At 50.4% G+C, this 22,704-nt stretch overlaps 1 protein-coding gene across 2 annotated transcripts in view; it reads right to left on the bottom strand.

Moving 5' to 3' along the window:
* Palm (paralemmin) overlaps positions 1–18,912 on the bottom strand; it is a 33,312-nt gene extending 14,400 nt beyond the window's left edge. For both annotated transcript variants that reach the window (XM_045134928.1, XM_045134929.1), the window contains exons 1-3: positions 18,806–18,912; positions 914–965; positions 541–621 (exon numbers count right to left, since the gene is read on the bottom strand). In XM_045134928.1, the coding sequence (XP_044990863.1) occupies positions 541–621; positions 914–965; positions 18,806–18,810 (138 nt within the window). In that variant the 5' untranslated portion in view covers positions 18,811–18,912. The remainder of the gene's footprint in view (positions 1–540; positions 622–913; positions 966–18,805) is intronic.
* Positions 18,913–22,704: the final 3,792 nt, after the last annotated feature.

The raw sequence follows: 22,704 nt of genomic DNA, 5'->3' as shown, positions 1-22,704 counted from the left end.
GGGCAGAAGGGACGCAGGTCAGCCAGGGTGGCGTTGGGGTCAGGAACAGGGTTAGGATTAGGGCAGGGTAGGGTAGGGGTCAGGGGCAGGTCAGAACTGGGGTCTTGGTCACCTCTGTCATCACCAACCCCATGGTCATATGCCCAGTAGGCCGTGCCTCATGCACAACACACTACATAGTCCTTTCCCATAAAGGTTCCGCCACAAACAGGTAAACCCCCCAAAAAAAAAAACCCCGTCAAAGCCCATAAATCCTTGCTCAATGCAGGCCTTGTCCCAAGCAGGTGGCTTCTACAAGGCCCTCACATACGCTGCCCATGTAGACTCCCCCCACCCTGGGAATGATCCCATCTATATCCCCATCACAGTTTAGGACCCCTCCCAACACAAACCCTACCTTGTAAGCGCCCCTCCTCAGGTCCCACCCCACTAGACCCCGCCCACACAAGCCTCATCCCGCCTAGGCCCCGCCCCCAACTCATCCGGCCCCGCCCCCAGGTCCTCAGGCCCCGCCCCCAGGCCCTCCGGCCCCGCCCTCACCTTCAGGTGCTGCAGCTGCCTCCGCTCGTCCTCCAGCTGCCGCCTCTTGTTCTCTATCTCCGCCTGCCTCTTGCGCTTCTCCTGGGGGAGTGGCCTGATCAGCACAGCGTGGGGGGGGGGGTCCCGGAAACCCCCAACCCACCAGGAGCTCCGGAGCCCCACTGCCAGGGCACCCTGTCCCTGAAGCAAGACGTGGGCCTTGTTTCCCCATCTGCACACCCCAGGGTGCGAAGGCTAAACGAAAATAAGGGGGGGGGGCTATTTTCATTCTGGGTAGAAGGTCGGGACAGAAGCTTCCCAGTGGACAACTGGCAGCGTCCTGGCTCCAAGCCCCAGTCCCCAATACGCCAGGACAACGGTGGGAGGGACTTACGGCGATGGCCTGGAGCCGCTCCTGCTGGGACACAGTGTCTGTAGCCAGGACCCTGGGGAGGGGAAAAAATGTCACACTCAGAGAGACACAGTGACCCGGAACGTGGGTTTCACCTCTCACCCAGGTACCTTTCCTGCCAAGTGACCAGGGAAGGGTAAGGAAAGAGGGGACGCCAGGCTTGGGCCTTGCGGATATATACAGCTCACCAGGCATCAAAGGCCTCCCATCCAACAAATCGGGATCCAGGAACCCCCACACTCACTTCCCAACTCCACAAAGTAAATCTGGCCCAGGGAAGACAAGAACTTCCCCAGGACACCAGCAAAGGCCTCACCAGGCAAGCCAGTAGGGAGGTTTTAAGCTCCTCAGTCCCATCTCCCAGCCTTCCCTCTCCCACGACCCCTTATCTCCACCAGGGCTGAAATTACAGCCTGCAACTCGCTTTTCCCACCATCCTCCACACTCCTTGACCTGTGTCACCCACGATGCCCTGCTGGGGGCTTCCTTGTGCTGCTCTGGGCCTCGGTTTCCCCATCTGTACTGAGAAGAAACACAGCCAGTGAGCAGTTCTGTGACATCAGCAGGGAAGTGGAGCCCCTCAGGCACCTCTCAGGTGCTGGCTCCACCCCCAGACCCAGCAGTTGGACACAGAGGTCTGTCAGACACCCTGGAGCCAAGGGCTCCACTCTCAGATTCGGTTTCCTGACCTAGTCTTCATGGAGGCGTGTGAAGTGCCAGCTCCCACGGCCCACAGGTGACCCTGTCCAGCTCCTCCTGTCTCCGCTAGTGCCTCCCTGGAGCCTGATGAGGACACTCTTATTTTTACTTTTGCAGGGCTGGGGATTAAACCCAGGGTCCTGTGCATGTTAGATGGGTGCTCTACCTCTGACCATGACCCCAGCCCTCACTGTGGGTTCTAGGCTGTCACTTTTCCTCTGACCACGTCCCCAGCCCTCACTGTGGGTTCTAGGCTGTCACTCTACCTGTGACCACGCCCCCAGCCCTCACTGTGGGTTCTAGGCTGTCACTCTACCTCTGACCACGCCCCCAGCCCTCACTGTGGGTTCTAGGCTGTCACTCTACCTCTGACCATGCCCCCAGCCCTCACTGTGGGTTCTAGGCTGTCACTCTACCTCTGACCACGCCCCCAGCCCTCACTGTGGGTTCTAGGCTGTCACTCTACCTCTGACCACGCCCCCAGCCCTCACTGTGGGTTCTAGGCTGTCACTCTACCTCTGACCACGCCCCCAGCCCTCACTGTGGGTTCTAGGCTGTCACTCTACCTCTGACCACGCCCCCAGCCCTCACTGTGGGTTCTAGGCTGTCACTCTACCTCTGACCACGCCCCCAGCCTCACTGTGGGTTCCAGGCTGTCACTCTACAGCTGACCACAGCCCCAGCTGTTTTTACTTTTTTTTCAAAATATGTTTTACTTTTATTTATTTATTTGCTTTTCAAGGTAGAGCCTCACTAGCCCAGGCTGATCTGGAAGTCACTATGTAGTCTCAGGGTGGCCTCGATCTTAGGGCGATTAAAGGCGAGTGCCACCACATCCGACACTTTTATTTATGCATTTGAGAGAGAGAGAGAGAGAGAGAGAGAGAATGGGCACACCAGGGCCTCTAGCCACTGGCAATGAACTTCAGATGTATGTACCACCTTGTGGATCTGGTTTACATGGGCTCTGGGGAATTGAACCTGGGTCCTTTAGCTTTGCAAGTAAGTGCCTTAATCACTAAGCCATCTCTCCAGCCCCACCTTTTTTTTTTTTGAGGTAGGGTCTCACTCTAGTCCAGGCTGTCCTCCAACTCATGGGGAACCTACCTCTGCCTTCCAAGTTCTGGGAATAAAGGCATGTGCCACCACATTTGGCTTGTTTATACTTTTTTGTTTGTTTTTACAGGTAGGATTTTACTCTAGCCTATGCTGACCTGGAATTCACTATGTAGTGTCAGGGTGGCCTCAAATTCATGGCTCTCCTCCTACCTCTGCCTCTCAAGTGCTGGGATAAAAGGCGTGTGCCCCCATGCCTGGCTATTTTTATGTTTTTTTTAAATTTTTTATTTTTATTTAATTATTTGAGAGCAACAGACAGACAGAGAAAGAGGTAGAGAGAGAGAGAGAGAGAATAGGTATACCAGGGCCTCCAGCCACTGCAAACGAACTCCAGATTGCATGCACCCCTTTGTGCATCTGGCTAACATGGGTCCTGGGGAATCGAGCCTCCAACTGGGGTCCTTAGGCTTCACAGGCAAACACTTAACCACTAAGCCATCTCTCCAGCCCTATTTTTATGTTTTTTTTTTTTTTAAGGGGTGTGAGAGAGAGCAAGAGCAATAGACAGACTTGGTACGCCAGGGCCTCCAGCCACTGCAATCAAATTCCAGACTGTGCTCCAACTTGTGCAACCTTGCACATGCATCACCTTGTGCGTCTGGCTTATGTGGGATCTGGGGAGTCAAACATGGGTCCTCAGACTTTGCAGGCTAGCTCCTTAGCTGCTAAGCCCTCTATCCTCCCTAGTATTTTTTTTTAATTATTTTTGTCTATTTTTTATTCATTTATTTGAGAGCGACAGACACAGAGAGAAAGACAGATTGAGGGAGAGAGAGAGAATGGGCGCGCCAGGGCTTCCAGCCTCTGCAAACGAACTCCAGACACATGCGCCCCCTTGTGCATCTGGCTAACGTGGGACCTGGGGAACCGAGCCTCGAACCGGGGTCCTTAAGCTTCACAGGCAAGCGCTTAACCACTAAGCCATCTCTCCAGCCCCTCCCTAGTATTTTTTAAAAATACTTATTTATTTGCAAGCAGAGGGGGAGATAAAGGAGACACAGAATGGGCATGCCAGGGGGAGCCACTGCAAATGAACTTCAAATGCATGCAGCACTTTGTGGATCTGGCTTTTACATGGGTACTGGAGAATTGAACCCAGGTCATTAGGCTTTGTAGGCGAGTGCCTTAACTGCTGAGCCATCTCTTTAGCTTTTTTGCTTTTTTTTTTTTTGAGGCAGGGTTTCACTCTAGTCCAGGCTGACCTGGAATTCGCTACGTAGACTCAAACTCACAGCAATCTTCCTACCTCAGTCTCCCAAGTACTGGGATTAAAACTAAAGGCGATGGCTTAGTGGTTAAGGCGTTTGCCTGCAGAGCCAAAGGACCTTGGTTCAATTCCCCAGGACCCAAGTAAGCACAAGGTGGTGCATGCGTCTGGAGTTCGTTTGAAGTGGATAAAGGCTCTGGCACGCCCATTCTCTCTCCCTCTCTCTGCCCCTCTCTCTCTCTCTCTCTCTGTCTGTCTGTCTCTGTGTCTCAGATAAGTACAAATAAAGTAAAAAACAAAAACAAAACCCAATGGCGAGGCTGGGCATGGTGGCGCACGCCTTTAATCTCAGCATTTGGGAGGCAGAGGTAGGAGGATCTCTGTGAGTTCAAGGCCAGCCTGACACTACATAGTGAATTCCAGGTCAGCCTGGGCTTGAGGGAGACCCTACCTCGAAAAACAAAAAACCTAAAGGCAAAACAGGGCGTGGTGGCATACGCCTTTAATCTACGCCTTTAATCCCAGCACTTGGGAGGCAGAGGTACGAAGATCTCCATGAGTCCGAGGCCACCCAGAGACTACATAGTGAATCCCAGGTCAGCCTGAGCTTAGAGACCCTACCTCAAAAAACATAACAATAACAAAACAAAACAAAAACCAACAAAAAAAAACTAAAGGTGTGCACCACCATGCCAGGCTTGTTTTTACTTTTTGTATCTGAGTCTCATTAATTTGCTGAGTCTGGCCTGTAACTTACACCACCCTGCCTCAGCCTTCTGAATAGTCATGTGATAGGCCTGGATTGCCAGGCCCGTGTTCCTGGTCCTCCACATTTCCCTTTACCCTGCTCCACTTGTCTCGCTTCAGTGAGTTAGGGCTCAGGAAGTCCTTGATCCAGCTCTCTGGCTTAGAAAGAATCTCTTGGACGAGAAGCTATGGGAGGCCTGAATCTTCCCTGATGAGTCCCACCCCAGGCCCTTTGCACTTGCAAAAATTTTTCCATGGCTGAATGGACAGCAAGACAAACAGGTGACCAACTGGACCTGAATGAAAGCAGCTGATGGGCACGTGTGCGCGCGCACACACACACTCTCTTTCTCCTTTCCTGACTCTACTATAGCCTCCAAGGCTCCACCCAAGAAGGGGACAGAGCTGAGGCAGGAGATCTACCAGACACCAGGACAAAAAGGGTCATGCCGAAGACCAAGTGCGGTGGCGCACGCCTTTAATCCCAGCACTTGGGAGGCAGAGGGAGGAGGATTGCTGTAAATTCAAGGCCACCCTGAGACTACAGAGTGAATTCCAGGTCAGCCTGGGCTAGGGCAAGACCCTACCTCAAAAAACCAAGAAAAGAAAAAAAAAAAAAAAGGTCATGCCAAGCTGGCTGTCCAATGCCTCTCCCCACCCTGGAAGGTCAGGTGGTCACTTAAGCTGGACAAGGGACACAGAGCAGCTGTATGGTCAGACACGCCAGGCTGGAGACAACAAGGCAGACAGTGTCCTGGCCGGGGCAGGCAAAGGTCAGGCAGGAGGCGTGGATAAGATGACTTCCATCCCTCTGTCCCCATATTGTTGTGGGGACACACGGACACACACACACACACACACAAACACACGGAGGCGTCCCCTGCTGCACTCCTCCCCAGCCCCAGGCGCCTTGGCGGTGATGGATGACAGGCCCGCGGGAGGCGGTTGCCCTGGCAACCGCGCCATCTCCATGGCAACGGAGGCCCTGCATGGAGGTGGGGCCTGCACCAGGCATCTCCTGCCCCCAGCTAGTGCTGGGGGGCTGCAAGGCATCCCACAGGCCTGGGGGCTGGGGGTGGGAAGACAATTCCTATTTTGGCTTTGGGGGGTGCCCACGCCTCTACCTGGGAAGGGTCTAGACCAAGCAGCCAAGGTTAAGAGAATTGGCATCTTCAGAAACCCAATTATAATGGGCCTGAGAGTGCAGGTCTATGATCTCAACACTAGAGAGGAAGAGGTGGGGGAACTGCTGTGAGTTCAAGACCAGCCTGGGCTACAGAGGGCATTTCAGGTCAGCCTGGATTAGAGTGAGACTCTGCCTTGGGGAGGAGGGGTAATGGGGCTGGGGAGATGGATGGTGCAATGGTTAAAGGCACTTGCTTGCAAAGCCTGTGGGCCCTGGGCTCAATTCCCTAGACATCCTTGTAAAACTGGAAGGTTGTTCATTTGCAGCAGTGAGAGACCCTGGAGCACCTCACCCCCAACACGCACAAATAATTAACAAATTGCTGGGCATGGTGGTACATGCCTTTAATCCCAGTACTCACAAGGCTGAAGGTAGAAAGATTATCATGAGTTCGAGGCCAGCCTGAGACTGCCTAGTGAATTCCAGGTCAGCCTGGGCTAGAGCGAAACCCTACATGGACCCCCCTCCCCCGAATAAATTAAATAAATAAATAACAAATTTACAAACAGTGAAAAGAGAGCTAAGGAGCTGGAAAGATGGCTTAGTGGTTAAGGAGTTTGCCTGCAAAGCCTAAGGACCCAGGTTCATTTCCCCAGAACCCACATAAGCCAGATGCACAAGGTGGTATATGCTTCTGGAGTTTGTTTGTAGTGGCTAGAGGCCCTGGTGTTCCCATTCTCTCCCTCTCCCTCTCTCTCTCCCCACCTCTTTCTCAAATAAATTAATGAATAAGTAAAATATATTTTATACGAGAGCTGGGGATGGCTTCTCAGCCTTTTGATTAAGGTCAAGTGGAGAGCTGAGGACGTGGCTCAGGGGTGAACACTGGCTAGCAACTACCAGAACAGGAAAACACGAGCCCAAATCCAGCTGGAAGCTGGGCGTGGGGACTCAGGACTGCTATCTGGGCAGTAGACAAGATTACCAAAAGTTGGAAGCCAGCATGGGCTACAAAGTGAGACTCTCAAACACAACACAACACAACACAACAATGAACAACAACAACAACAAAATCAAACAAACGGTCAGGCCTGATGGCGCACACCTTAATTTCTGGTGGCAGAGGTAGGAGGATTGCTGTGAGTTTGAGGACAGATTGGATATCCTGGTCAGCCTGGGCCAAAGTGAGACTCTAAAACAAAACAAAAAAACCCCAACCCATTAAACAAAATTCAGTCTAAAACAATAAAAGCTTGCCTCTAGCCGGGCATGGTGATGCACACCTTTAATCGCAGCACTCAGGAGGCAGATTGAGGCCAGCCTGAGACTACATAGTGAATTCCAGGTCAGCCTGGGCTACAGTGAGACCCTACTGAGAAAAACCAAGGGGGAGGGGGAAGTTTGCCTCCAGATGCTGTCTCCTGTGACCATTATGTATACTTTACAGATGGGAAAACTGAGGCCTTGGAGGAGAGGGGTCCTGCAGGGCACCTCCAGTGACTGGACTATTCTGGGGTACACAATGAGGTGCTCAGGCCACCAGCCTCCCCTCTACCAGGAGTGTCTCATGGAGGGAGGTCTGGTGGGAAAGGCAAGTGGCCAAGAACATAGAGGCCATGTCACCCAAGGTCTTATATGTCAGTGAAGGGGCTGGAGGTGAGGAACATCTGGATTGAGGTGGCTGGCTGCGTGGCCCCGGGCAGACAACCGCAGTCTCCATCTCTTGCCGGGCGCTGCTACTCACAGAAAGCCCGATGCCCGCCTCCTCAGCACAAAGAAGTCACATCTTTCAGAGATTATTTTTACGGCACTCTGGAGGAAAAATCTGGGCTCATGCATCGAAGTGTGGGTGGCTGAGGACCTGGGAGGAGGGCGGCGGCTCCCGGCTCATGAGATAATCCCCTGTTCCAGGGAGCCCGAGCCAGCGGAGGCCTCCTCGGTTTCAAGCTTTGCAGGCCTGTTTGTTTTTGAAAAGTCCAGAGAGGTTATGCAACAGACCCAAGGTCAACCAGCGGACAGGGTGGCCCTGGCAGGGGTGGGCAGCTCCAGTGTCCAGTGGTTAGGAATGAAGGGGGATCCTGGCAGGGCAGGCACGGAGCCCAATGCCCAGAACATTCCTGCAGCCAAGTGAACGGGAAGAGCAGTCAGTGACCTTGGCCAGGAGGCGGGCGGAGGGTGGGGGAGGCAGGAGGGCTGGTAAGAGAGAGAGAGAAAGAGAGAGAGAGAGAGAGAGAGAGAGAAAAGAGCGTGCCCTTCCCCCACCAGGACCAGAGTTCTGCTCAGTTTCCTTGTCTGGCTGGTGCTAATCTCCCCCATCCAACCACCGAGCCTCCTTGGCTTACTCTGAGCACCACCTTTACTGGGAATCTGTTCATCATCTCCCTTCCAGGACTCTTCCACCTCCAATTTTAGCCAGCTATTGCTACCTCCTCCAGGAAGCCATCAGAGTCACCTGTGCCCCCCACCCCAGGAATCTTCCTCCGGCCCTCAGCTCCTAAAACCACCAATCCAGAGGACATGAACCATACACGAGATCTCTCTTGGAGAATTCCAGAAGGCTTCATTATACTCTGGTAGAAGACAGCAGGGCAAGCCGCAGAGCAGAGGACCAGACCTGTTGGCTATTAACCTAGGGTTGGACCCTGCCCTGGCATCAGGTAGATCATAGCGACAGGAACCAGCTCCAAAGACTTGGGGGCCCTCCCCATCCCTTGCTCCTGCAGCTAGAATCCTCAAGCATGGGGGGGCGGGGAGCTTCGTACCTGCTCTGCCATTTGCCTGGTGTAGTTCCTCCCAAATCTCCACTGGCCATACTCCCTGTGTCTTGGTCCTCCCTAAGGCCTCTCCCTCTTTCATCCCCAACACCACACATGCCCTACTTTGCCACCAAGACACATCCTCATCACTTCAGTGTTTTCTTGTTTTAGCACCAGGTACCGAGCAGATGCTCAGTGTCTACTGGACCAGTGAGGTGATAAGGGCCTTAGTATTACACTCACCTAAAGGGTCCTCAGCCCCTCTCCCCACTCCCATGGCTGCTGTCCTGTGAGCACTTCTTTTCAAGTCTCATAACAATTCACAGTTAAAACCAGTCAGTGAAGCCAGATGTGGTGGCGCACCCTTTTAATCCCACCACTTGGGAGGCAGAGGTAGAAGACCATGAGTTCAAGGCCACCCTGAGACTACACAGTGAATTCCGGGTCAGCCTGGGCTAGAGTGAGACCCTACCTCAAAAAGAAAAAAAAAAAAAATCACCTAGTGAGCCAGGCCTAATGGTGCATGCCTTTAATTCCAACACTTGGGAGGCAGAAATAGGAGGACCTCGGTGAGTTCAAGGCCAGCCTAGGACTTAAATTGTGAGTTCCAGGTCAGCCTGGGTGAGAGTGAGACTCTACCTCAAAAAACCAAAAAGCAAAAATCACCCACTGTCCATGGAGAGACAGACACTGTGGTCCATACACACCCTGGACTATCACACAGCCATAAGCAAGAGCGACCCTGTGAAACACACCACAGCGTGGAGGAACCTCAAGGACACAGTGCTCAGTGAGACACCAGGCCACATAGTGTGGGACTCCATCACAGGACGTGTCCAGAACAGATGCCTCCCACAACAGGAAGTGGGTCTGTGGGTTCCAAAGGCTGGAGAGAGGATGGAATGACTGCTCCTGGGGACTTGGTTTTCTTTTGGTGTGATGGAATGTTCTGGAACTAAATAGAAGTGAAGGTGTACAACTTGGTACAACATGCAGATTGAGTTGACTGTCCATTACAGAAACAAGAACTGGAACTCCTACCTCTCTGCCTTCCGGGTGCTGGGATCAAAGGCATGCACTGCCACACCTTTTATTTTAAATAAAATATTTTAAAATTAACTTGGGCCAGGTGTGGCGGTGCATATCTTTGATCCCAGCACTTGGGAGGAAGAGGTAGGAGGACTGGCGTGAGTTTGAGGCCACCCTGAGACTACATAGTGAATTCCAGGTCAGCCTGGGCTAGAGAAAGATCCTACCTCAAAAAAAAAAAAAAGAGAGAGAAAAAGAAAGAAAGAAATAAAAAGCATTTGGGGGCTGGAGAGATAGCTTAACGGTTAAGGCGCTTGACTGCAAAGCCTAAGGACTCAACTTTGATCTCTCTCCAGATTCCACAAAAGCCGGACACACAAAGGTGAAACATGTACCCCAAGGTCACACATGCACATTAGGAGGTGCAGGCATCTGGAATTCGATTGCAGTGTCTGATGCCCTGGTATGCCAATTTTCTCCCTCTCACTCTCTCTTAAAAAAAAAAAAATCAATTAAAAAAAAATCATTTGGGCTGGAGAGATGGCTTGGCAGTTAAGGCACTTGCTTGCAAAGTCTAATGGCCTGGATTTGACTCTCCAGGACCCACGCAAAACCAGATGCACAAAGTGGCGCATACGTATGGAGTCTGCAGCAGGTGGAGGTCCTGGGATGACCATTCTCTCTCTCTCTCTCTCTCTCTCTCTTTTTTTTTTTCAAGGTAGGGTCTCACTCTGGCTCGGGCTGACCTGGAATTCACTATGTAGTCTCAGGGTGGCCTCGAACTCTTGGTGATCCTCCTACCTCTGCCTCCCGAGTGCTGGGATTAAAGGCGTGCGCCACCACGCCTGGCCATTCTGTCTCTTTGTGCTTGCAAATCGACAAATAATATTTTAGATTTATTTTGAGAGAGAGAGAGAGAGAGAGAATGGGCCCGTGAGGGCCTTCAGATGGCTTAGCAAGTAAGGTGCTTGCCTGTGAAGCCTAAAAACCCATGTTGAAATCTCCAGGTCCCATGTAGCTAGATGCACAGTGATGCAAGTGTGCAATGTCACACATGCGCACAAGGAGGCACACGCGTTTGGAGTTCATTCCCAGTGGCTGAAAAGCCCTGATGCGCCCATTTTCTCTCTCTCTCATATAAATAAAAAATTAATTCATTTATGTTTCATGTATGCCCTATAAGTAATTATTTAGTATTTATTTTATTATTACAATAATTTTTGTTTTTTGTTTTTTTCAAGGTAGGGTTTCACACTATCCCGGGCTTACCTGGAATTCACTACATAGTTTCAGGGTGGCCTTGAACTCATGACAATACTCCTACCTCTGCCTCCCAAGTGCTGGGATTAAAGGCGTGCGCCACCATGCCCGGCTTCTTTTTATTTATTTATTATTTCTTTTAATTTTCTTTATTTATTTGAGAGAGAGAAATAGCCAGGGAGTGAGAGAAAGAGAGAGAGAGACAGAGACAATGGGCGTGCCAGGGCCTCCAGCCGCTGCAAACAAACTCCAGATGCATGTGCCCCCTCGTGCATCTGGCTCATATGGGTCCTGGGGAATTGAACCTGGGTCCTTTGGCTTTGCAGGCAAGCGCCTTAATTGCTAAGCCATCTCTTTACCCCTTTTTATTTGTTTTTTTGAGATAGGGTCTCATGTAGCCCAGGATGGCCTCCAACTCTCCATGTAGCCAAAGATTACCTCAGTTTCCTGATCCTCCTGCCTCAGCCTCCAGAGTGCTGGGCTGACAGGCATGTGCCACCACATCCACTTTATGTGATGTCTGGAATCTAACCCAGAGCTCCATGCTTGCTAAGCCAGTGCTCTGCTCACTACAACCCACCCTGAAAACAGCTGTGTAAGATACCTTTAGCGCACCTGCATTTTAAGTGACCTACCACATGAGGTCAGGTGTGAAATTTCCCATTTATTATTATTATTATTATTGTATTTTTTCAAGGTAGGCTGTCCTCAAACTCAGTCTTTCTACCTCCTCCTCTTCCTTCAAGCTGGGATTAAAGGCGTGTGCCACCACACCCACCATTTGTATCATTATTACTTCTCAAAAAGGTTTCAGATTTTGGAGCTGGAGACATTAAGGTTAAGGTGCTTCCCTGTGAAGCCTAAGGACCCAGGTTCAGTTCCCCAGTACTACATAAACCAGATGCACATGGTGGTGCATGTGTCTGGAGTTCCTCTGCAGTGCCTAGAGACCCTGGTGTGCCCATATTCTCTCTCTCAATCTCTCTCTCTCTCATAAATAAAAAAAAAGGGAAAAATAAGTTTCAGCTGGGCATGGTGGCACACAACTTTAATCCTGGCACTTGGGAAGCAGAAGTAGGAGAAACGCCTGATTGTGAGGCTACCCTTGAGACTACACAGTAATTCCAGATCAGCCTGGGGTAGAGTGAGACCCTACCTCAAAATTATCGACAAACAAACAAACAAATAAAAAAACTTAAAAGGCCAGGCTTGGTGACACATGCCTTTAGTCCCATCACTTGGAAGCAGAGGTAGGAGGATCGCCATGAGTTCCAGGTCAGCCTAGGCTAGAGTGAGACCCTACTTCATCACCCCCCAAAAGAAAAACTTAACATATTCAGATTTTGAATTTTATGATTTGGGGTGATTGGTTTCTACTAAAAACCATTTCAGCTTGATCTGGTCCACCATGTACCTTTTCTGCAAAGGATGTTAAAGAGATGGCTTAGCAGTTAAGACACTTGCCTACAAAGCCAAAGGACTAGGTTCGAGTCCCCAGGACCCATATAAATCAGAAGCACAAGGTGGTGCATGTGTCTGGAATTTCTTTGCAGCAGCTGGAAGCCCTGGTGTGCCATTCCCTCTCTCTCTCTCTCCCTGCCTTTTGCTCCCTCTTAAATAAATAAATAAATAAATAAATAAACAAATTATTATTATTTTATTTTTGGTTTTTCAAGGTAGGGTCTCACCCTAGCCTAGGCTGACCTGGAATTCACTCTGTAGTCTTAGGGTGGCCTTGAACTCAGAGCGATCCTCCTACCTCAGCCTCCCGAGTGCTGGGATTAAAGGCGTGCGCCACCATGCCCGACATAAATAAATTTTTTTCAATATTTTAAAAAGAAGAAAAATAAATAAATAAAGGTGAAAAAAATTTTTAAAAATTACCTGTCAACATACAATAATAATAATAATAATAAAGGGTTGGAGGGATGGCTTAGTGGTTAAGCCATTTTTCTGCAAAGCCAAAGGACCCAAGTTTGATCCTCTAGGACCCATGTTAACCAGGTGCACAAGGGGGAGGACATATCTGGATTTTGTTTGCAGTGGCTGGAGGCCCTGGTGTGCCCATTCTCTCTCTCTCTCCCCCTCTTTCTCTGTCAAATAAATAAATAAATAAAAATATTAAAAAAAAATTTTTAAAAGCCAGTCATGGTGGCACATGCCTTTAATCCCAGCACTTGGGAGGCAGAGGTAGGAGGCTCACCATGAGTTCAAGGCCATCCTGAGAATATACAGTGACTTCCAGGTCAGCCTGAGCTAGAGTGAGACCCCACCTGGGGTGGGGGGGGGGAGGCCAGGCGTGGTGGCACATGCCTTTAATCCCCATACTGGAGAGGCAGAGGTAGGAGGATCGCTGTGAGTTTGAGGCCACCTGAGACTACTAAATTCCAGATCAGCCTGTACTAGATAGAGTAAGACCTTACCTTGAAAAACCAAAAAAAAAAAAAAAAAAAAAAAAACAAAAACAACAACAAAAAAACACCCCAAAATAAAAAGTTTGCCAGGCAAACTGAAGGGTGCACCTGCTGAGCATGAGCAAAGGCCCAGTGATATAGACGCATGGAAGAGGAGAAGGTTCTGTGGTTTGGGTGCGGATCGTGCCAGGCCGACCTGAGCACAGAGAAGAAAGGGTTAATGTGGCCACCAGAATTGAGACCAAGAGGAGCAAACTGGGTCCCTCAGGCGGTTCTGTCAGGGCCAGAGGAAGCAGAACCCTGTGCCTGGTGTCAACAGTAGATTTGGCTTTAGATGATCAAAGCCACCCACAGGGAGGGGGTGGCCTGGTCAGGGAGAGTCCACCTAGTCTGGACACTCAAGGAGGACAGTGCCCCGGATTTTCTGCTTCGGGTTTTCCTTCATTTGGACCGGGCTGGGAGGCGAGGCCCCTTAGGAGAGAAGCCACACAGAGGCACAGAGGGGTGTGGTCTGGTGCCACCAAGCCTAGGAGCCCAGTATGGGGACAGTGGGGGCGATGACTGTGGCCTCACAGAAGGGTGAGGGGCTGAGGTGGCCTGTCATGACAGCTTTTGTCAAGTAAAGACCCTAGTGCCCTGTGTCTATTTGCGTCCAGAATCTCTGTCCACAGGACAGGGTCGGTGTGACCCTGTGATATCTACAGTGGGGTGAGAGTGAGAATGGGCAGGACCCCCAGCCATTGGTGGGAAGGTTAGCCTTGTCTTATAAACACGGATACATAACTAGTCTCAACGCATACCCCACAATCCACCTGTTTAAAGTGGGTGCTTTTTAAAGTAGGGGGCCTCACTCTACCCCCCCCCATGCTGGCCTGGAACTCACAGCGATCTTCCTATCTCTTCTGCTCCTGAGCACTGGGATCAAAGGTGTGTGCCACCATGCCTGGCTCTTTACTTATTTATTAACCTTTTTATTTGTTTATTTTTTTATATATACAATATTGCTCCTGAAACAAGCCATTTTATTTTATTTTATTTTTTATTTTTTTTAAGTATAGTATTTTTATTGGGTAAAATACTTCAGCATACAGATGTATAGTTGTAGTAATGAGAAATGCATGTTTTGTTTCTGTATCAATAATCCCAACAAAATAAAGAATATACATACTTATTATTATTTAGTAACAAATTTTATTAGTTGGATCTACTGTAGAACATGTTGAGGAATGTGTACATTTTTCTAGTCCTAAAAGAGCCACACAGCACACACAAATCACATACATCCAACATATTTCAGGATAATATTTAAATATATGTGAGACTCTGCCTCTTACAAGGAAACAAGCCATTTTAATAACTAGAAAAATCAATTTAAAAAATTAGCCAGGCGTGGTGGTGCACGCCTTTAATCCCAACACTCGGGGGACAGAGATAGGAGGATTGCCGTGAGTTCAAGGCCACCCTGAGACTACAGAGTGAATTCCAGGTCAGCCTGAACTAGAGTGAGACCCTACCTCAAAACAAACAAACAAACAAACAAAACATTTAACTTCTTCTGCTCCCTATCAGAGATTATCTGGGTTGTGGGTGGGCTGGGCTCCAACAACCCTCTGGCCAGACCCATTATTTATTTATTTTCAAGCAGAGAGGGTGAAGGGTTAATGGGCACACCAGGGCCTCTTGCAGCTGCAAACAAACTCCAGACACATGGGCTACACTGTGCATCTGGCTTTGTGTGGTTGTTGGGGAATGGAACCCAGGCTCGCAGTCTTTGTAAGCAAGCACCTTTAAGCACTGAGCCATCTCTCCAGCTGCCTCCCCCACACCCCCGCCCCACCACCTTCTTCTTTGAGACAGGGTCTCTCTCTAAACCTGGAACTCACTGATTCAGCTAGTCTAGTCAGCAAGCCCCCGGGGCCCTCCTGTCTCCACCTCCCAGTTCTGGGATTGTAGGCATGCACCACATGCACCACCACACCTGGCTTTTATGTGGGTGCTGGGATCTGAACTCAGGTCCTCATGCTTGCACAGCAAGCATATCCCCAGCCCCTTTCTGTTTTTGTTTTAAAATACAATCTCATACTTTAGCCCAGGCTGTCTTTGAACTCATGGAAATATGCAGCCTCCTTCATTTATTTATTTATAAGAGAGAGAGAGAGAGAGAGAGAGAGAGAGAGAGAGAGAGAGAGAGAGAGAATAGGCCTCTAGTCACTGCAAACAAACTCCAGGCGCATGTGCCACCTTGCGCATCTGGCTTTATGTAAGTACTGGGGAATTGAACCCAGGTCCTTAGGTTTTGCAGGCAAGTGCCTTAACCACTGGGCCATATCTCCAGCCCCCTTAGCCTCTTTCTTGAGTGCTGTTACTATAGGTGCGGGATACATTCCTAGCTAAGGAAATGTCTCTCTTGGTTTTTCAAGGTGGGGTCTGGCTCTAACCCAGGCTGACCTGGAATTCACCATGTAATCTCAGGGTAGCCTCAAACTCACAGGGAACCTCCTACCTCTGCCTCTCAAGTGCTGGTATTAAAGGTGTGTGCCACCACGCCTGGCAGGAAATGTTATTTAAAAAATTTATTTATTTATTTATTTGAGAGAGAAAGACAGAGAGAGAGAATGGGTGCACCAGGGCCTCCAGCCACTGGAAACAAACTCCAGATGTGTGTGCCACCATGGAGAATTATACTGCAGAATTGAACCTGGGTCCTTTGTCTTTGCCGGCTGAGCCTGCTGGGTGTGGTGGCGCACACCTTTAACCCCAGCACTCAGAGGCAGAGGTAACAGGGTGGCTGAGTTTGGGGCTAACAGTAAGTTCCAGGTCAGCCTGGGCTAAAGTGAGACTACCTCAAAAAGACCAATCTGGGCATGGTAGCAACACACACCTGTCATCCCAGCACTTGGTGAGGGGTGGAGATGGGGCACAGTTCAGGGTCATGCTCAGCTACACAGTGAGCCCTAGGCCAGCCTGGACTACATAAGACCCTGTCTCAAAAAAAAAATTTTTTTTTTTAAAGACTAACTACAAACCAGGCGTGGTGGCGCACGCCTTTAATCCCAGCACTCGGGAGGCAGGAGTAGGAGGATCTCTGTGAGTTCGAAGCCACCCTGAAACTACAGAGTGAATTCCAGGTCAGCCTGGGCTAGAGTGAAACCTTACCTCAACCCCCCCCCCCGCCAAAAAAAAGACTAAATACAGATTACATGTATGTGTCTCTAGCCATGGTCCCGTGTCCCTGAAGCTGCTAAAAATGTCTTCAAATTCCTTCCTTTGAGAGTTCACAATTCAAACCAAATCCTCTGGCGGAGGGAAATGGTACATTGTGACAGAGTCTAAGGAAACTAGAAGTTGCGCCTGAAAAAACATCTAAGCAAACACAACAACAAAGCAACGAAAACAACAAGGCTGTTATTAAACGCAACTATCATTAGATCTCCCGGTCTTGAAGCTCACTCAGCCTCACGAGACACACAGCTCAGCCTCGGGAAGGACCCAGTTAGCACCAGGAAGACACTTTCCCTCCGAAAACCTCCAGATACACGCCAGTCATCCCAACTCTCAGGGAAGCTGAGGCAGGAGGATGGACACAGGCATCTATCTCACTGCTCTACCCCTCCATCCTTCAGAGCTAGGCTTGTTATTGTTTTGATGCTGCCAGGTAAGGTAGGTCTCCCTCTAGTCTAGGCTGACATGAAATTCACTCTATAGTCCCGCGCTGGCCTCAAACTCATGGTGATCCTCCTACCACCCAGATAAATGCATTTCTTAAACTCCCCATCTTCAGGATTCTCCATGGCAACCTTCTGAGCCCTGGGGCCATGAAATCTTTGGAAGCTGGAGGCAGTTGAGTGAGCCTGGTCCTGACCACCCTTGCCTCACCTGGTACCTGAAGCCTACTCCATGGGAAAGGGCCCTGAGCGGAGAGCAGGGCCAAATGGATGCTCACCCCACCCTAGTCAACTGAGGACCAAGGATCTGAACAGCTAAGGCTGCACCCCAAAAGACACGGCCAATGACAATGGCCTAGTGAGAGGCCCAAAGGCCACAATGGACCAGTACCAAGAAGCCACAAGGGCAGTACAGTAGCTCCAAGGGGCTTTCCCTGTGCTGTGTGGCTCTAGGGCATCAGCTGGCCTTCTCTGGGCCTCAGAATCCCCAATGGGAAAGAAGGGGTGACCTAATAAGAAACAATGGAAGCCCACCTGGAAAAGGCCCTTGGTCAGTTACTCTGGGTGGGACCTTTCCTCCCCTCCTCTCCAAGCAGCCCCCGGCCCACAGCCACACCCTTGCACAGAGACTGTCACACAAGCTCCCTTGGGCCAGGCAAGCTGATAAACAACATGGGACAACCTGGGGCATGCAGTCCAGTCCCTGGCTCCCCAGAGTCCCTGGCTGGGCTCCCGGGGTGGGGTGGGGAAGCGCCAGGCCTTTGTCTAGCTGTTCTTTTTTTTTTTTTTTTTTTTTTTTATTAAGCAGAGGACACTGATGGGTGTCTGCCTTCTCAGGCCTGGAGGGAGGTGGGTGGCTCCCACCCAGCAGAGGGTGTGGCAGGTCACGGGTAAATCCCCGGAGGAAAGTTCCCTAGTACAAAACACACCCGGAGAAGGAAGGGCAGGAGGGGGAGCGGCCACCAGCCAGGCCGGGTTAGCTAGCCTTCCATGTCCTCGCCCAGCCTGGGGTGTGGACATGGGGGCCCCCGCCGAAATGGGGACATCATTGGAATGGTCCTGTCACAAAGCAAGCAGATCTTTGACGCCAAGACGTGCCACCCCACCATTCTGCATCCCACCTGTGGGAGTGAGGGGCTTAGGGGGACACCCTCATGCTGCCAAGAGCTGAGTGACCATGCACACTCATTTGGCACCTGCTGTTTACACTGACCCCACACAGACCGCAGCAAATACAAGCCTCGACAGGAGGGACATCCAGGCTTTCTGAACTGAGCCAGCCATTCCTTTGAGCCACACCATCTGGTCCCTTGGAGGGGGACACTTTTTTGAGGGGAACACTTTCCAAGGGAGGGGAATCATGTTCAGACTCCCTAGCTGGGAAACGCCTATTTGTCTGTGTAAACCCCTCTGGGATCCAGTGATAATTCGGAACAACATCTGATGGCTAGCCCTGGGCCTGGCTAGGGGGTGATCGCGGACCGCAGAGAGGCCCTGAGGAGGGCAGAGCGCAGGAGGGACTGGCAGGACGCGTCCCCGGTGCAAAGAACTGAGGCTGGGGGAGGGGAGGACTACGACGGGACTATTTGGGGACAAGTCCCTTGTATTCCCCTGGAATCCCCGAGGTTCACCTAGGGTCCCTGGGGTTTTGGGGTCTCTCACTCTTCCAGAGGGGTCGCCCACCCACAGGTGGCCCAGGCTGGCCAAGGGGCCTTGGGCGCACAGTTTGCAATACAGAAGCTTCTAGTAGCTGTCACCCGGGGCTACCCCCTTGGTAGGGAAAAGGTTTCGGGGTGCGCATGACCCAGCCAGCTCCTTTCCCCAGCTCTGTCCCTTGTCGCCTCCTACTCACTCCATCTCCCGCGAGGTCCGGTGCAAAGCGGCTGCAGGACGTGGGGCTCGGCGGGCTAAGGCCTGCAGGCCCGGGCTGCGCGGCGTGGGGGCGGCACCGGCGTGGGCATCGCCCCGCGCGCGGCGGTATTGTCCGGGCGCGGCCGGGTGGGCTCGTGCGCGCGCCGCGTCTCCTCCGCGCTCCCCGCGCGCGCCCCCTGCCGGCCGCCGCCTCGGCCTGCGGGTCCCAGCAAAGTCCCGCCCTTGCCGGCTGCCGCTCGGGACCCATCCATCCATCCATCCCTCCATCGCAGCGCCAGCAAATAGAAAAAAGGAAGACACAACTTGGCAGGCTTACCAGGCGACCCCAGGACACCCCGGGAGCAGGCACAGGGACCCTGAGAGCCGTAGGAGGGCAAAATTTCACCCTCCGTCCATGCCCCAAGGGCTCCCGAGCGGCCCTTGGTGCAAAATCCTGGGAAGAGTCCCTGGATCAGGACAGTAGCAAGTACTGGACTGAGGCAGGGTCTCACTCTTGCCCAGGCTGGTCTCGAACTCGCTGCAATCCTCCTACCTCAGTTGCCCAAGAGCTGGTATTACAAGGTGCGTCGTCAAGACGACTGGAGTTAACGATTTATTTATTTATTTTGTTTGTTTGTTTTTTGTTTTACAAGGTAGGGTCTCTGTGTAGACTAGGCTGACCTGGAATTCATATGTAGTCTCATTGTGGCCTCGAATTTACAGCGATCCTCCTACCTCTGCCTCCCAAGTGCTGGGATTAAAGGCGTGTGCCACCACTCCTGGCTGATTTGATTTTTTTTTTTTTTTGCATGTGTGTATTCCCATATGTGCACGTGTATGGAAGCCAGAGGTTGACATCAGCAATGACATCCCCATTGCTCTTATTATTATTCTTTTTTTGTGGTAGGCATCCTCACAGTATTTTGGAGACAGGGTCTCTCTCTGATCCTGTGGCTCACCAGAGGACCTCTGGGCTCACTCTCTAGTGTAGCCGAGTCAGTGAGCTCTAATTTCAAAGAGAGACCCTGTCTCAAAAAATAAGGGCAATGAAGCTGGGCGTGCAATCTCAGCACTCGGGAGGCAGAGGTAGGAGGATCCCCGTGAGTTCAGGTCCAGCCTGTGACTGCATAGTGAATTCCAGGACAGCCTGGGCTAGAATGAAACCCTACCTCAGAAAAACAAAACAGGGACTGGAGAGATGGCACAGTGTTTAAGGCATTTGCCTGCAAACCAAAGGATCCAGTTCAAGTCTCCAGAACCCACATAAGCCAGAGCACCATCTGGAGTTCATTTGCAGTGGCTGGAGGACCTGGCAAGCCCATTCTCTCTCTCTCTTTCTTGCTCTCTCTCTCTCCTTCTCCCTCCCCCTCTTTCTCTCTCTCAAATAAATAAAAAAAAAATCTAAAAATTAAAACATTCCAGGTGTGGTGGCGTGCGTCTTTAATCCCAGCACTCGGGAGGCAGAGGTAGGAGGATTGCCGTGAGTTCAAGGCCACCCTGAGACTCCATAATGAATCCCGGGTGAGCCTGGGCTACAGTGACATTCTACCTCGAAAAACAAAAACAAAAAATTAAAACAAACAAAATGAAAAACAAACAAAAACATTACACACACACACACACACACACACACGTTGTGAGGAGCAAATGAAGAGTTGCAGCTACCATGTTGTCGCTGGGATGAAGCAGCTTTTAAAAGCGAGGAAAGAGTTTATTTCAGGCTCACAGCATTCAGGGGGAGCTTCTTCATGGTGGAGGAAGCTGGCTCACTTCACGTCCATAGCAGACAGACAACAGCGGGCCGAGCTGGCTCTGAACACTCAATAGGGCTGGACTTCTCAACTCCAACGTCCACCCCCTGCAATACACCTCCTCCAGCAAGGCTCCACCTCCCCAAGCACCCACCAGCTGGGGACCAAGTAGGAAGCTCAAAAGTACCAAAGGCTATGGGGACATTTACATTCAAACCACTGGACAATGTCCAAACTCTGTGTGATCAAGGATGACCTTCATATGTACAGATGCTGCATACATATGATTGCAAGCATGCATGCACACACACACACACACACATATACACACTACATATACACATGCAAAAATAATAAAAGCATTTTTTTCCTTAAAAACCAATGTCTTGCCGGGTGTGGTGGCGCATGCCCTTAATCCCAGCACTCGGGAGGCAGAGGTAGGAGGATTGCTGTGAGTTCGAGGCCACCCTGAGACTCCATAGTGAATTCCAGGTCAGCCTGGGCTAGAGTGAGACCCTTACCTCGAAAACCAAAAGAAAAAAAAGTCTTCTTTTTTTATTTTATTTTATTTTATTTTTATTTATGTGAAAGAGAGAGAGGAAAAAAAGGCAGATAGAGACAGAGCTGGGTGTGGTGGCACATGCCTTTAATTCCAGCACTTGGGAGGCAGACGTAGGAGGATTGCCATGAATTCAAGGCCACCCTGAGACTACACAGTGAATTCCAGGTCAGCCTGGGCTAGAGCGAGACCCTACCTCAAAAAACAATAACCGAAAAAAAAAAAAGAAAGAAAGAAAGAAAGAAAAGAAAAACAGAGACAGAGAGAGAATGGGTGCACCAGGGCCTCTAGCTGCTGAAAATGAACTCCAGATACATGCACCACCTTGTGCATCTGGCTTTACATGGATCCTGGGGATTCGAACCTGAGTTCTTTGGCTTTGTAGGCCAGGCCCTTAACCACTAAGCCCCCCACAATTTTTTCTGAGGTAGGGTCACACTCTAGCCCAGGCTAACCTGGGAGTTTCTCTGTAGTCCCAGGCTGGCCTCAAACACTCCTAAAACCTGTTTCCATAGCCTCTGGGTGCTGGGATTAAAAGTGTGTGCCAAACCTGGTTCAATAGTAACATTTTTTTTTCTCAAAATATTTATTTATGTGGGCTTTACTCCCTCTCATCTCCCTCATGGCATGAATGCCCTGCATTTCTTTCTCTTTCCTTTTTTTAAAATCTAATTAAGTCTCTCTAAATCTTAAAATATATATATATTTATTGCTGGGTGCATGCCTTTAATCCCAATGCTTGGGAGGCAGAGGTAGCAGTATTACTGCGGGTCCTGGGGAATGGAACCTAGGTTCTTTGGTTTTGTAAGCAAGCACCATCTCTCCAGCCCTTAAAATATAACCGCTAAGACATCCCTCCAGCCCAGCTATTTTTTTTCTTTTTGGTTTTTCAGTACAGGGTCTCACTGTAGCCCAGGCTGACATGGAATTCACTATGCAGTCTCAGGGTGGCCTTGAACTCATGGTAATCCTCCTACCTCCGCCTCCCAAGTGCTAGGATTAAAGGCATGCACCGCCATGCCCGGCTTCAAGCCCAGCTTCTATATGGGCTATTAGGATTCAAAATCAGGTCTCCATGCTTGCATGGTGAACACTTTACCCTCTCAGCTATCTCCCCAATCCTGCTTGGTTTTTTTTTTTTTTAATTTAATTTATCTTAATTTTTATTTATTTATTCATTTAAGAGAAACAGAGAGAGATAAAGAGGCAGTGTGTGTGTGTGTGTGTGTGTGTGTGTGACAGAGAGAGAGAGAGAGAGAGAGAGAGAGATCGAGAGAGAGAATATGAGCATGCTAGGGCCTTCTGGTCACTGCAAACAACTCCAGGCATACATGCCACCTTGTGCTGTCCTGAGGAATTAAACCTCGGTTCTCAGACTTTGCAGGCAAGTGCTTTAACCACTAAGCAATCTCTCCAACACCAATCTTGCTTTTATTTGCTTGTTTTGATACAGGGTCTCACCCTGTAGCCCTGAGGCCACCCTGAGACTACATAGTGAATTCCAGGTCAGCCTGAGCTAGAGTGAGACCTTACCTCAGAGAAAAAAAAAAGAAAGAAAGAAAAAAGGGGCTGGAGAGATGGCTTAGCTGT

Source organism: Jaculus jaculus, chromosome 15, assembly GCF_020740685.1.
Source record: "Jaculus jaculus isolate mJacJac1 chromosome 15, mJacJac1.mat.Y.cur, whole genome shotgun sequence".
NCBI classification, from domain to species: Eukaryota; Metazoa; Chordata; class Mammalia; order Rodentia; family Dipodidae; genus Jaculus; species Jaculus jaculus.
The sequence above is the reverse complement of the archived record's forward strand: the minus strand, read 5'-3'. Positions and strand labels throughout refer to the sequence as shown.